Here is a 16,128-nt window from a genome sequence, read left to right as displayed (position 1 = left end):
CTCTCACTGTGGATCTTACATAGTACTGCGAGAAGTGTTACCCTTATGGTTCCCAGTGTGCGCGAACACATGCCCTTGCTTTCTGTTCAAATGCTGTGTCATCAAAGAAGCCTGTTTAAACTGTTTGTGCTAACAATGGTTCAGGGAGACTGAAATTATTTAGGAAGCAATTCAGCTAAAAGATCTAAAAGAACTGCAAATGCAGTTGGCAGGCAGTGACAAGCAGCTGGATGGCGGGTGGTCAGTAACCTTTCCCGCTGCCGCAGCCACTTCAGAAGGCTTTTCTGCCCAGTGTGTCCTTGGGAACCCCACCTCTCAGAAGCTTACGAGGCATTTGGATCCATCTGCCTCTACAGAGTGGTTTGATTCACAGGGGTCTAACGGAAGAAAAGGGGAGTTACTTGGGTTTTAGTTTGGAAGACAACTTTCAAGGTTCAATCCTGTTCTCTTGTCCCTATCATCCAAGTTTTATTTGATATATTTCTGAAGGCACATACATTTGGTAGTGTTAAAGCATGTATTCTTATGAATAAATTGTTATCAATTAGATGTTTCCTCATATAAGAGTCACAAAACAGGAAAAAAATGAAACATTGGTGACCACTGAGTTGCCTTTTACTTTCACGCTGTGTTCACAAAGAATGCTTCATGCTCTCTGGAATGATTGTCAAGATTTTAATGACAAAAATCCTCTGTCTTCCAAGTTTACGTTTAATCTCTGTCAGCATTCTGGTGTGAGATTCTCTCCATCACAATGCACAAGGAGAGGCAGTGAAGGTCCTCTGAAGACGATTTTACTTAAATTTCAAACTTCTCAACTCATGTTTGCTTCCTTTCTTAAAAGCATTTATTAAATAAAGGAAGAGAACAGCAACATTCTTTAAAAACCACTCTGAAGTCATGCAAACCATGCAGGGGGATTCTACAAGAGCTGGAAAACACAAGATTCTTCTCTCTTTTGTAGTGTATCAGAATATTACATTTTAATTTCAGGTCTATACCATTCAAAATCTTTCATAGAGCTTCCCTTTTTTTTCTTACAAGCAGACTCATAATTCTGAGGGTAGTTATGTCACTTCATTAAACTCATTTTCGTATGGAAAGTACACATTTTATTGAAGATTTGTGAAGAACTAACATGACTGTTGTTCATCAAATGAGCATGCTACTGTTCTTGCAATGTTTCTGTTGTGCTCATAGATCAAAGTTCCTGAGTTTCATGATTCGGCTATCTTCACTGTTAGACAGTAAATCAGTGCCTACACTTACAAAATGTGTTCCTCGAAGTGACTTTGGGTCTTCTTATTGGATATACAAGGACTAAGCACACATTCCTTTGAGTGATATAAGCTTTTGAAACACTATTTTACAGTTTCAGAAGAAAAGGCCAGCCATCCTCAAAAGAATTGAAATGCACCCTTACAAGTTAAAAGAAATAAACTTAAAGGCCTGCTGTCTTAGCTGAAAAATATTGCAAATAGAGAAAAAGGAAGTGTTGTGTTCATCAGATTAGATGAAACCCTTGCTTTGAGGGAGCGTTGCAAAGTGACCTTAAACTTTTCATCTGTGTGTTTGTGGCCTTTCATTTCCTCTTCTACCTCTGTTCTTGAAATTGCTAGACCTGACCCAAGCAAAACTGATGCCTTACTATTAGTTCTTTACTAATGACTCTTTCATACTTTAGGAGTTATTTTAAGGAAGTATGTACTCTGAAATGTAGTGGATGGAATGAATCTTCATGTTGGGAGTTATACTTTGGTGTTGATGCTTCAGCTTGTGTTACCAGTTCACATTTAGTACATGACTTAGAACAAGTCACTAACTGAAAAAACTGAGAGGCTTATTGTAAGAGGACAAACTGCGTTGTTGGTTGTTTGTTTTTTTTTTGCTTTGTGTCTTGATTTGCATGGTAATGCTAGCGAGAGGCATTGTACTTAGTAGAATGAAATACGCTGCTTGCTCGGTCAACACGCTTCATCCATGATGTCTCACTCTTACGTTCAAGGTGATTCTGACAGATCTTAGATGGGAATCTTACTTTTAACTTTCCTCAACATGGAATACATTCTCGTCGGTTTTGGTTTTGTTTTGGGTTGTTTTCAGCTAGCATAATTAATGACCATTAGCTTCCTCTTTCTATATAATTCTTTTTTCATATTTGTCAATCCAAGTTAAGTTACTATAGTAATTACATGTTTCTCTCTCTCTCTCTGTCACACACACAGACACCTGCCATTTTTGCTTTTCACAGGGAAGATATTTGTTAAGCATTTGTGAAGTTTTGGAGTTAAGCACTGGATCACATTTTTCTTCCTTATATCAATTCTGCAATTTTGTACTGCAAAAATATTTCTAGCTCAGTTTTGGGTGTTTTGTTTTTAAACATCTATAACAACAGACTTGAACTACTTTGTGGTGTCAATGTCACCTATCTATCACATTGTGATTAAACTGATGTGCCCAGATGTTGTGCATTGTTATCTGACGTAGTAGTTTATTTACACATCCAAATATTTCCATCTTCAATTCTTCTGCTTCATATCAGTTGTTCTTGCATGCCTTCACAACACCCCCAGTTCTATTCAAGAGAATCTGAATGTCTCATTATTTTTGGGCCAATGATAAGTTTTTATAGCTATAATTTCAAACTTTTTGCTAAGGTGGTCCTTTCAGCTTCTAATCAAATACAGAGTTACAGACCAATTAATTTTAATGGTGTTATATCGCCTTTCATAATAAAATTGAACATACTTTGTTAGATGCTAGGTTTTCCTTATTTCAAACATACAGATCTTAGAAAACATATAATTTTATTAATTAATCTCAACTTGAATTACATCCAAAAAAATTAGTTAATATGTAGTGTAAGTTTTGCATGGTCTTGCCCTGTAATCACTGCAAGGTAATATTTGTGATGAACGCTTTTCTGCTCTCTGCACCAGTTTCCCCAGGTGATTTAAAGCACCTGTGACCTGCTGCACTAGCTTATTTAAGAACAGATCCCTGAAGCAAAGAAGGAGGGAGGAGGGAAAGTTTTTAATACTTACCAATTTCTGATTTGGAAAAGTGGTGCTGCTCACTGATAGGCATGAAATGCTGATGAGAATTTAATGAGGTGTTCACATTGCAGACTAAGATAGCAAACCACAGGCAACCATTTTTATGTAAAGGCAAAAATATTAGAATGTTCCTGTCCATTTTACTTCCACATGATACTGTGAATAAAATAAAAACTGAACAGTACAGCTTTGTTTGAAAAACATATTCAGGATGTTCTTATGAGGAACACTTTCCTGGGAAATTTAAGAATAAGGAAAGATAAAAAAGGAGCTATGTAATGAGTAGGAGAAGAGTGTGCTTTTCTGAGGAAGCTGAATCTGATACTCATCCATCTCAACATTTTTATTAATACAGGCAGTGAATAACTTTTACTAAAAGAGTGGTTTGGAAGTCCTGCCACCCACAGGTATACCAAGAAACCAGAAAAATCAGAGCATCAAAGAAAAACTTTAAAAAAATTGGAGAACCATTGAGAAATATCTGGGGACTAATAAAATAAAGAAATAAAAATATGTTTAATAGTAGGACTAACTTGGCTTGTCAGATATTATATATATGCTCAATATAAGATGTGTGCATTTCTTCATAAAAGTTACTCAAAATGAAGAAAATAATTGGTCTTTACTCCCCTAATTAAAATTGCTATGTTGAGTGCCTATGTTATATATAAACTTTCCACATGTTTTTGTACAGGAAAAGCATAAGCAGGAGTTAGAAGACATGAGGAAAGCTGGACATGAAGCCTTGAGTATTATTGTTGAAGAATTCAAGGTAAATGAGTTGCCAAGATAACACAATTTCTAAATTATATTGTTGTAATAGTATATAATAAGTGCACTACAGGCAGCCTTTTTGGTACTGATTGTGCTGGTTGCTCAATGTCTTTCACTTTAAGTCTGTCTTTTCTCTTGCTTCCAATTTAGACTGTTTAGCCTGAAATTTTGCATGGCATGTTTTCTCATTTTGCACTTTGGGAAACTTAAGATAAACTTAAAACGTGAACAAAACAAAAATGCTCGGTTAATTGTGGTAAACTTTTGGTTTGAGTTCGCTGCAGAAAAGCAGCATCACAGAGCAATTCAGCAGGTTTTTATTTACACAGCACTAAGTGAAGAAGTTAAATATGAAATAAGGTTGAATCTCTAATTCTTTTCTCATGTTGTTCCTAGTTCCTCCCAGCTGATAAGATGAAAGTACTGGATCTTGCCATGGAGGATAAATCTGTGTCTTTTGTACTGTTATGGAAACTTTCTAGTAAGAAATGCACAGAGGACAAAACCTGAACCACGTTAGGAGAAGGAGTAGGTAAAGCTCAGAATACTAATTAGACTTAAGGAGGTAAAGAAGATCTGGCAGGGAAAAAAACAACCCTGATAATGGGAAATGGAAAAGAAGACTATTTTTGAAAATGAGAAGGGAGATATAAGACCTGGCAGGCAACTGTGAGCTGGGAACACAAATTTGACAGCGTAGTTATTGAAAGGGAAATTCAAACTGTAACTGTTCAACAATGGTGATTCATGCCCAAGGAGTGATCTGGCATAGAGGGCAGGAAGACCCAACTGCAGAATGGTTTAAACTTGCTGGAAGCAGGATTGCCAGAGACAGCGGGAGTGAGGTTTCCCTTGGTAATGAGATATGAAATGTCACAGCGTCGTCTTGTTAGCAGTCCATCCTAAAATGTGAGTGCTCGGGCCACAGTCAACAGAGCTGGCACTGGGGGATGAACTGAACACAAGGCTAAGGTGCCCCATGCCAGTGCTTCATGATTGATGCTGGTGCAAATGTGTATAAGGAATTGTCTCATATTATATCTTTGCAGACTCCTTGTAGAGCTGCTTATGGAGGTAGGACTGTCCAATCCATTGCTCATTAGATCTTTTTACACTTAAGCACAAATTTGCCTCAAGGGGTGTAATGAAATTTTTCCAATGTTATTAGGGTTGGAATGGAACTGACAAGGTAAGAAGAACAGGATTGAAGTTGGGTCTTGGGATTCAGGTAATAAGCTGAAAGCCTGAGTCTAAGACCTGCTGGTTAAGAAGCCTGCAATACTTTGTGGGTGAGTGTAGGCAGGTTGGTTGGTTTGGTTTTAGGAAATACCTGAAACTTACTTGTGATGTATGCTTCTTTCTGGTGGTCTCAGGATCTGCAGCTCAAGGAGAACTGTCTGTGCCAGATTCCAAGTCTGCTGCAAAATTTGGGATCTTAATATTGTGCAAAAATTGGGTTTTTAGTTAGATTCTGTGGGGCTCGTAGACTGTTCCTTATATGTAAGGCAGGCTACTAAATTCCAGGTCTGAGAAAGCACCACTCTGGAGGAGACCTGATGATGCTTTTAGGACCCTCTGCTTGAAGGCAGCCCATGTCACAGGCTGCAAAAAAGTATAAAGTAATTCTAGTCATCGTACATGTTTGCAACGATTCATAATAAGAAAGCATTTTAATAATTTTGCTAATAACTGTTAGTAGTATTCTAGCTAATATCAAAATTGGACTCCCTGTAGAAATAAGTCTGTCTCATCAATACAACTTACACTAATTTAAAGGGAACCTATCCAGAAAAAAGTTTCCATTCCTGAGAAAAGCTCAGCATGGCCACTGGTGATGTCCCATTTCTCCATACCTCCTTCATTTCACTTCTGGAGGAGAATTACTGTTTCTTTTCCCTTACTGCTTTGAGAACCACTTTGCAATAGAAGTTCTCAAATGGGAATTTTCTTTGGACTGTCTCACTTTGGACGGGCCACTGAACATAATGTATATCAGTACTTTTCATTTCTGTTTTGTGCCAGATGCATATAAACTAACTTGCTGTTTCTGTGTGAACTTATATTTTGAAAAACTTGGTGAGCTATTGGTAATTGCTGTACTTATGTTTCCTTCTTTGTATTTCTGAAAATATAAACAAACTGTGAAATGCAACAATTTTATAGTATGGAGCGAAAAATTTAAATATTTTCTAGATACAATTTTTTCACCATTTTAATGTCTTTATGTGAGCTAAAGGAGAATTTTGCATGGATGATGTTGTCCCTTTTAAGGAATAATTTTTTCAGGTATTGTTGGGTAAAAGAATATACTCGTGCCACATTGATTTTTGGAAAATATTTTATGAGTCTACAGCAGCTGGAAAGATCTGATATGCCATCTAGAAAAGAAGATCTGTGTTTATCAGTTTCTATGATTTGGCACAGAAGATTAGGGATTTAATTGAATACTAATACTGTGATTCTAATTAATATTTATATTTAGCATATTATTTCTCATCAGATGTTTATAGTCAAGTTATATAAAGGCGTTCTTTAATATCAGGGAGCCATGGCATGAACATACTTCCCACAAGCTTACCTGTTGCCTCATGTGGTTAGTTGGCATATTTTTGTCAATGAGATCACAGTACTCTGAGAATTGACATCAGATGTACCAGCCTCCGAATAAAATACTGTAGCCAACCTTCTATGCAAACAAGCAGTGTGTTATTTTTCAGGGTGGCAGGAAAACTGGAAAAAAAAAAAAAAAAAGGTTACTAGGTTTAAAAAAAAATATCTTATTTTGTTTTTTTATAGCTTAAATACCTTTCTAGTAACCCTTTACTGTGTACTTAAACAAAAAGTTATAACAGTGAATCAACAGAGTTCAGTGAAGGCAAAAACTGTTCTGTAGTTTTGTTTGAAAAAATAATCTCATAGATTCTTGTAAAACATTAATTCATGGTTAATATTTCAATATGGAACAGGGTTAAGATTTTTTTTTCTTAAGCAAATGAATCAGATGTGGTTTTGTAAGTATAAAAGTAGTATTTTACATTTTGGGGACTTCTTAACTACTCATACCTTTAGGAATTTTATACCTGTCAGACATGTTGGCAGTTAGTAGTCAGATAAACAAATGAGGAGTCCTACATATAGCATTTTTTTAAGAATGTAAAGTAAATCTGATTAGTCCTTTTAGTGAAATACAGAATTGTGAAATTCACTGACTCTTTTAATTCACTTATGATTGGCCATGTTAATTTTGTGCTGAAATATATCTTCTTTAGGATTTAAATTGTTACACTAACGCATATCATTTATATGCAGAAATTATTTCCATTTTCAGTGGATGTTGTAAGTGCTATCTAATTAATCCTCAAATTACCTTGAGTGTGGAAATTCACTTAAGCGTCTATTGAGTTGTTTAAAAGGCATAGGAAGGAAAATCTTTCTTACAATGAAATTGTCCTGTTTTGCATTCCTTGGGCTTTAATAAAACAAAGTGATGCAGATTATTCCAGTCAAGTGCTTGCTTGTGACCCAAATTAGGTTTTGTTGCAGTTATGACTGTTGGAATTGTGACAAATCCTATATGGTGCCAGCTGGTCATAATTTTGGAATGCCACTCCAAGCACAGTTGTAGCATCAGTGAATGTCACGAGCAACATTTGTGTGTGTGTGTGTTTTAAGGATAGCTATGTAAAAATATGAACCGTTCATCAGTAGCCCCAGAAAATAATCCCCACAATCCCTCAAGATCAAATCCTCTAAATTAGGTATTGAAACTCTGGGTTGAACAACAATGGAAAGGAGTTGACTACTTGTCTTTTCTGTATTGCTGGCACAGGTAAGTCTTCAAACTGGTAGATTTGTGAAAGTGCCTTTCTTTTGGCATACAAGGAACAGAGAGTTGCCATTTTTTCACTTCTATCTACAAGGTCACCAACTTAGTAACCAAAAGCTCACATATTTTTTACATTTAGGGCTAATTGTTACTCCTTGCAGACTTACTGCAGCAGTCTTTTTGTTGTTGTATCTTTCTATGCTTGAAAATGGGTTACACTTTCTGATAGTCGCTCTCCTGTATTTGGGGGAACCACTTGTTGTAGAAGGGACAATATTTCTCCACGTTGATCTTGCATTAGTATGTTGTCCCCAGGCAGGCCAGGCACTCAAGTTGAAGACCAAACCCTTTCAATTTCTACCCTTGGTTGTGACAACAACCCTTGTTGACTGGTCCTTTTTAATATGGCAAGTGTAGAACGGAGCTTACAGAAGTCAAATATTATATGATCTAATTTCAAGGACCTGAATATACCAAAGCCCTTAGAATTATTGCAGTTGTCTATGGCATATTAGCTTGCCAAATGTGCTGGGTAATCTGTAAACAGAGACCATTAGACACTTTGTAGCACAAACCCTCAAAAACCTTGGCCATTGTTAAGCATCTCACATTCTTATCTTCCTTTCATGAAATAAACAATCCAACACAGTCATGAAATTTGTATTAAAAAAATGGGGAAACAAATAAAAAATTAACTTAGTGTTCTGTGTAGGCCATTTCCCCTTTTTATGTTTACCTATTTTATTTTAATTTCTGTCTTTCATGTCATTTTTTTTTAAGCTTTTATCCCTGGTAATTAACTATAGTAAAGAAAAGTAAATGTAGATCTTGGAAATAATGCTTGTGGGATCATGCCATATTTTAAGATATTTACCTCAAGCAACATAAGGATTTTTCTTCTGCTTGTTTAATCAAGCTTTTGTTCCAAAATTTTCATAGTTCTGTAAATAGACGAGTTAAGATTTTTAATCTGTTTTGTTTATATTTCTCACCATATAAAATATCCTTTAATGTAAGGATTAAGGAATATGAGGTTACAGGCAGGTGTGTTTATTTGATGGTATTTATTGACTTAGATTATTTTATGCAATTATTAGTCTTTTAGAAGCCTTGTGTGTTTCCTTTTATGGAAATTCACTTCAACATCCTTTCCAGCCGTTCCTACACTGACAGGTTTGTCTGTCAGTTTTCAGTGTTAGGTAGTTGGGGTTTTTTTCAGCTTTCCAGAATGTAAGAACAAACCGATTTGCAAAGTACAAAATATGTGGAGGCCATCAAGCTGTCTTTCAACAACATTTGTGTCAATAATAGACCTCTGAACCGAAAGGTTACCCCCTAATAAACAAAGGAAAGTTTAAAAGAGTTAATTACAAAATATGTTAATTTAGAATCAGGATATCTTTTTTTAGACATAGTTTAGCCCTAGTGGGGAGGGTAAACTCTTGAAATGTGGCCAGTTCTCAGCTCTTTAAAACACCAGCTTAGCTTATTAAGTTTCCAAATCGACATGCTGGCTCAGAAAGGCCTGACACATGAATAAAAGGATAAATTAAAAAATTGTTGCAAGGGCTTGTATTTCCATTCCAGCTTTTATACTTGTCCATGTCTATGTTGCACTAGAATTCAAGTGGGCCTTGAATATAATACAGTATTGGGTTTTGTCCTGAAGAGCTGATGGCTAGAAAAGGAGAGATTCCTTGTCATTTTTACAGTTTAGGAGACTCACGTGCAACAGTGGTGCTAATGCAGAAATCTTTCTGTGAAATTCTATGATAAAAGCAAGGCACAATCAGGTCTCAATCTTCCGAAGATCTGGCTGTCAAAAATACGTTGTTATTATTGATTAAAGCATCTCAATATTTAAAAGTAACTAAAAATGAGAAGGTATCTCTCCCTCCATTTTTAGTAAGGGTGACCTTTTATATGTCGTTCTGACTATAGGACAGTAAATACCGTCTTAAATGTTGTAATAATTGAAAGGTTTGATTAAAAGTGACTTTGCAGTTTGTTTCTGGCAGGGGTCTGGGAGAACAGTGTTTTGTGGAAAATAAATTAAACCTCACATACCAGTAAAACCGAGATACCTAGATAAACTGGGCGTAGTATTCAAACTGTAAGTAGTAGATCATTACTGGTATACCAAAATCAGTTGAAAATGAAACTGAAGTTGTTATACCACTTTATTATAAACATGCCCTATTCTTGTATTTGTTTCAAATGTCTTTTACATTGTGTCTTTGGAACACCTGACTAAAAACCAGGTCATGCTGTAAACAAAACAGTGGTTAGTGAAACCGTGCAGCTTCTTCATACCTTGTTGCACACCTAAATGTGTTGTTGACCTTTTGCAAAGAATAACTTGTGAGGAAATACTTTTTGATTTGATACGTAAAATTTCACAGCACAAGCTTTGTTTAAAGCTTTGGTAGCACACTATGAGTGTAAACAATTCAGGAAATTAAACTCAATGTTTTATTTCATTTAGAACCTACTTCATTGTAAATTGCAAGTTGTCTCTGACTTAAGCAGGAGTTTAATCGCTTTCATTTTGGTTAATATTCACTTGTAAAAAAAAAAAACAAACCCAAACATTTATTCCATAGTACCTAAATGGATGTGTTCCATTTTCACTTAGAGAGGCTTACCTAAAAATAGCCTGATCGTGAACATATGCAGTATCTTGGGCTGAAGTGGGTAAGGTGGATTCTGTTGAAAAAGAAATTTTCAGACATTTCTAAATAGTTTTATTTATAAAGTATGTGTACTAGCTAGTAACAATGTTACAACACAACCAGTCAAATAGTACATTTTATTGAGTTAATGTATCTTCTCCAAGGGTCAGGAAAGAATTTTGATTGTGTCCTCTGCTCTGCTCTATAATTCAACAATTGGTTAATTATAGTTTGCCCTTAAATAAAGCAATAGAAATTAAGTAATGGTGGAGACAGGATGCTGAATTAGATGAATCACTGTCTAGTGCTACGAAGCATGGAAGTTCTTTACATACTATTGCTGAAATTAATGCTCGTATTTAATGTTTGAAGTAGTATGGTAGTGTTACTAGGTAACTATTTTTAAAGATAACTTGTTTTGGACATCCTGACTCAGCAGTTCTGAGGTAAAGATGATGCTTCTTATACTGACTTGTATTTAGTTATTTAAGGAAGTTAATGATGCTTGAGCACGGGAAAGAAACCAAAGAGGATATTCTTTTTGGAGTGACTATGGGTTTTGATGCAGTGCTTTTAAATAACATTACAGAACATTATGGAGCAGCCTGTACATCATGATGCATGTTACATACCGATGTTTCATGTGAGTTTGTTTAACATTTTCAAACAATGCTACCCATCTAAGAAGCCTGGTTTTTGCACAGATTGGAAGTGCTTTTATATTGTTTTTCAGAAGAGATGAGAGAGGATAGTAAACCCAGTTCTTTTTTTCTCTCTTTTTTTTTTTTTTTTTTTTTTTTTTTTTTTTTGTCTGACTACTTTTTAAATCTCTCCTATAAAAAGATGACATTGAGAGAAAGAAGAGATTTGCCAATTTATGACTGTTAGGGAACTTGGGATGAATTTGGGGATAGCAGTCTATATTTTGGCTATATAATTCAAGAAGAATTCTTATAAATTCTAGCTTTTTGCCATGCAATAAATCCTGTTCTGGGCAAGCAGTTGTGGTTTCTATTGTCAGTAGAATGAAGACAATATGCACTAGGGTTGCAGAAATAGGTTTGTATTAAAAATGGGCTGGAATGTCTGAGCTATGGTTTTGGTGAAACCATAATCATTGCAATTTTGCCTTTCGAAGGATGAGGACAAGTTTTGTAAAGCAACTAATACTCTATACATAACAAAACACAGTATAAAATTTTGTGATCATTTTTATTTTCTAACCTTCAAGCTTTTCTTTCTCAGATTGGATGCAGTACAGATTTTCAGTCTCTAGTCTGTATGCAGTGATGCAGTTCTCTATTGTTCCCACCATCCATGTAGTGTGCTGTTAATTATATTTCAGGACTACTTAATTCTTTGACCATTGCTAAAGCATATAATAATTAAGATGTGTATTCCCTTAATTAATAATATCCTGAAATGATAATGGATGAAGTTCTTATTATAATGTTTGGATATTGTTCCAACTCAGGGTCTTCCAAAATTATTCTGATGTATGAAACTTGAAGCTAAAGTTTGTTCTTTATCTGAGCTTAAAGTGGGGTTTGGACTAATTTAGTTAAGTTTTATTTTGTTTTGGTAAAATTCCCGTTTATAAATTCAAGATGGATTCACATTTAATCTTTCTGCAAACTAATTTTAAAATTTTTTGTACTGTTATTTAGATGTGTGAAGGCTTTGGTAATGGTTTGAGGAAATAATAGTTTCTGTGATTTTTATTACCTGTCATGTATAAAACTAAAATGGATATAAAGAGACTTTAGAGAACTTGTTCTTAAGGGTTTTCATTCTCTTTTGTTCCAGGCATTTTTGGTTAGTGGAAGAAAAGTAGGCTCAATTCTCTGATAGCGTTTTTGGGTTAGGAGAATGATTAGAAAGTAGGGAGGAAGATGTATTTCTTGAATTGTTTGGAAGTTTTCTGATAGTTTAACGTTCAGAAGAAGACTTGCTTTGCTGTCATTGTCATCCTACAAGTCCTGTTATTTGAAGCATCCATTTGGAGTAGCCACAATTTGTATAGATACTGTTAAATGTGACCATACGTGTTACTCTTTAGCTTTCCCATTAACGATGTGAATTTGTTCTTTAAAAGCCTCCCCAAAGTTGTTCATGTCCAGAAACAATGAAGAGAAAACCTAAGAGAGTTTGGAGTATAATGTGCATTGGGAAAATGCATTATTTCCAAGTGGCAAAATAGCAAGTGCAAGACAGAACTTCTCCCAAATGTATTCTAACATTAAAACTACCTTATCATACAACTAAACTGTATAGTTTACAGACACCAGAATGTGTTCCACCCAACTCCGCTGCAAGATTCTACAAAATTTTAGGACATTCTAGAATTCTGCCATTATTTTGTTACTCCTTGTGCTGCACAGGCAGCTTTACTAACAAGAATCCAGAGATAGAGATACTAGAATAAGAGCTATAATCAACAAATCTTTGAAATTTTAGAACTGAGAAAATTTAGCTTATCTGTAGTGGTTCAAGAGCCGTTGCTCTATTCTCTGGGGAAAGAAAATCAGGACTGAGGCAGTGTGTGGACTCCTAATTTTTCTTTTTGCTTAAATTCCACTGGTTTTAGTCCTGATAAGATGAGAGGGGCATATAATGATTTCTTTCATTTCTTTTTGAAAAGAGGAAAATACAACTGTACATCAAACTAATCCATCTGATACCCGATAGATTTTGGAAGGGGACCTAAAGATTTGCTGTTCCATATCTGACTCTGATAGTTTCTTGTCGCTTCTTTGAGTCATCTTAATTCCTATTCTGAAACCGGGTATACCGAGCTAGGTAAAGTGTTAAAATATGAGGTATTTTATTCTTGTCCCATTATTATTTTTTTTTTTTACCAGATAAAACCCACTGGGTACCATAAGTCAATGTAATTTTTTGAAGTAGTTCTGGGTTTTGAGGAATTAGATTATAGACGTGTTAATTTGGCACCTTTTTCTTCCCCTAACAACTTTCTCAATGCTACTTTCTACTCTGATTTTCTTTTTCTGATCTACAAGCCAAAACAGCTATAGAATAATGTCTGAGGCTTAAAACTTGACCAGATTTTCGCTTTGATTAGCTAATGCCATGTTGAAAATGAATTACAGCTGAACCAAACCTAATAAAACAATGTCAGTGTAGACATTAATTCTTGGGTTTGTCAGTTAATGGCTTTTTTTGCCCAGTTTAGTAATGGCAAATGTGTAGTATGAGACATGGGGAAGAAGGAGATGATAAAAGGCCATTTATATATCTTTGTCTGATTACTTGAAGCTGTGGTGATATGTTTTCAGGAGTCAGAGGAAAGATGTTCTCATTCTTATTTTATTGTACTTAAATATAGTTTGATTATTTGGTACATAAGCCTTGTAAATTCTGTCTTTGTTTGATTAGTGGATATGCATCAGTTCAAGTGGTGATGTACCTGCAATCATCACTATGGTTATACAGCCAGTATAGTGGCTGCAGTTTGTTCTTATATTCATGCATTGTTTTGTATTTTAATTTCAAGCAAACTGCTTTAAGTATTTGTTTATTTAAAGTACCACGGTCTTTTAAACTATTCCCTGATACAACAACTTACATAAAGAGTGGGGAGGCAGATTTTTGAAAGCCATGGAAATTGCAAATGGGAAAAGAAGATCTAGTAACTGCCTGAAAAAGATGGCTTTATTTGGCTTGCAGTAAAGACCTTAAGCAACCTCACTTTTGGTTAAAGGCAGATGTAGTTAGGGCTGGTGAAGTGTGTGTGTTGAGGAAGGAAGGGGGGGAAAAGTAAACAAAGAAGCCAAGAAGCAGTAAGGACTAGTTGATAAATGTAAAGAAATCCTGAAAATCTGAACCCACTGCTTTCTTTACGAATATAACAAGTGTAGACTGAGGCAACAAATGTGACAGGAGTGTAAAAACAGATCTGCATCAATACTTACGCCTCTTGCTGTCACAGTCCTGAAGCTGGCTGTTGGTACAGCGTGACCCCTGCCAGCCTGTGCCAAGGAAGTTCCCTACACAATATACAGAAGGAGAAATGAATTACCAAGGGCACCAAGGGCATATGGAAATCCTACCCTTTGACGCCCTGCAACAGATGCCATAGGCTATGTTCTGCTGTAACCTTGCTTGAAATGATTCAGCGAGCTATTAAAAGGAGACTGCTTCAAGAATACCAGCTTGATATTAGGTCCATGGCCACAGATTTATGAAACATCAGCCCACCAGGATAATTGCATAATTAATTAAGGAGGAAAGAGGTGTTGCAGCAGTGATAAGCAGTTGCCCAGAGCAGCAATTGGTCAAAAGACTTTCAGTATCATTTTACTGAAGGAAATATGTAACTCTAAGAGTTAGACATGCCTATCATCAAGTAGCTGAATGTATGTTTTAGTTTTGTAAATTAATTATTTAGTAATTTAGGGTTTTTTAAATAAGTAATTTCAGTAGTTGATTATCTTGATTACCTTGAAATTTGCAAAAGGTTTGGATAGATATCATGCATCTCTGCTGTATTTACCCAATCCAGAAACCTTAAATGGTGGTTGTCATCAGACAAAGAAGAACATGAGGTCATTTTTGAACTCTGTGTTCTCTTTTTTTTTTTTTTTTTTCTTCCTTTTTTTATAGTCTTGGAAAGACATTGCTTTATGACATCTTTATGTTCATATTTACTTTTTATAGTCAGCTAGAGCCAGGCAGATGTAGGATATATGCAATGAACATAGTAGTGTCCTAGGCAACAACTGCACGCTAGGTTAGAATTAAAGGAAATTGTCAAGTTTGGCTTTTATTATATTTTTTAAATTATCTTATTTCTCATAATATATTAAATATGGGAATGATTTCAATGATAAATGAAGAATAATGAAAGACTTAATTTAAAGGGGCAAGATCCATTTGTCTAGTCCTGTCAGTTCTCTGACACTTCTCTGTTCGTTTTTCAGAAGTGATAGAAGTGCCATATCTGACAGTGCTGACAATTACGATCAGTCCTAGGCATAAAAATTTTCTCATGAGAATAAAAATATTCTGCACTTTAAAATAAATCAGAGCTCAGCATTCTGCTTTGATTGTAAGCAATCTTAAAACCATAAGGTTCTGAAAATTTTCAGATTCCTCTTGAAAGGCGAAATCTTATTTTCCTAATAGTTATTGCTATTTCAAGGTATTACATGACACACCTCATCTTCTTTTAAGTGACTTGAAAAGATTTGTGCCTTGGCATAAATAATTTCTTCTGTATTTTAGAGGCCTGTTTGACTAGCTGATATGCTGAAGTATGTCCATAGAAAATAAAGACTTTTGTCTGGACATTTTTTTTATGGCACAAGATGGAAGCTATCTCTGAAGTACTGTGCCCACATAGGAGGATTTTTCTGTCTCCTTGCTTGGCCCACTAGTGGAATAGTCAAATACAGGATCAATTCTGTGGTACTATTTAACCTGTATCAGTAGTGCGTATGATAGAAAAGGAAGGCTTTTGTTTCTGAGTGTGGAATTTTACGTATTTTTCTGAAGAAAATAATAAAAGAAAATAAATCGAAAATTTAGCAACCTCTGCATGACATCTAATGAATAATAATTATTTCCTGAAAAACTGAAAGGTTTTTATACCATTTAATAGGAATTTGACAGTCACTAGTCAAGTTTGCATAGCAAAGTGCATAAAGTGACTCAGCCCTTGGCGTGAGAAAGAAGCTATCTGACAAAAGGCATTGCAACTTAATGGCCATTTTGTTAGTGTTTTCCCTAAGATGGGAATGTGATTTTTTTCTTTTTTATACCAGTTACATGAAATGAT

At 35.3% G+C, this 16,128-nt stretch overlaps 1 protein-coding gene across 5 annotated transcripts in view; it reads left to right on the top strand.

Annotated features, from left to right (window-relative positions):
- CCDC91 (coiled-coil domain containing 91) overlaps nucleotides 1-16,128 on the top strand; it is a 149,954-nt gene that overhangs the window by 69,878 nt on the left and 63,948 nt on the right. For all 5 annotated transcript variants that reach the window (XM_040595736.1, XM_040595739.1, XM_040595735.1 and 2 more), the window contains exon 7: nucleotides 3,754-3,831. In XM_040595736.1, coding sequence (XP_040451670.1) covers nucleotides 3,754-3,831 — 78 coding nt within the window. The remainder of the gene's footprint in view (nucleotides 1-3,753; nucleotides 3,832-16,128) is intronic.

This window comes from Falco naumanni, chromosome 5, assembly GCF_017639655.2.
Source record: "Falco naumanni isolate bFalNau1 chromosome 5, bFalNau1.pat, whole genome shotgun sequence".
Lineage (NCBI taxonomy): Eukaryota > Metazoa > Chordata > Aves > Falconiformes > Falconidae > Falco > Falco naumanni.
This window is presented reverse-complemented; position numbering and strand designations above follow the sequence as displayed.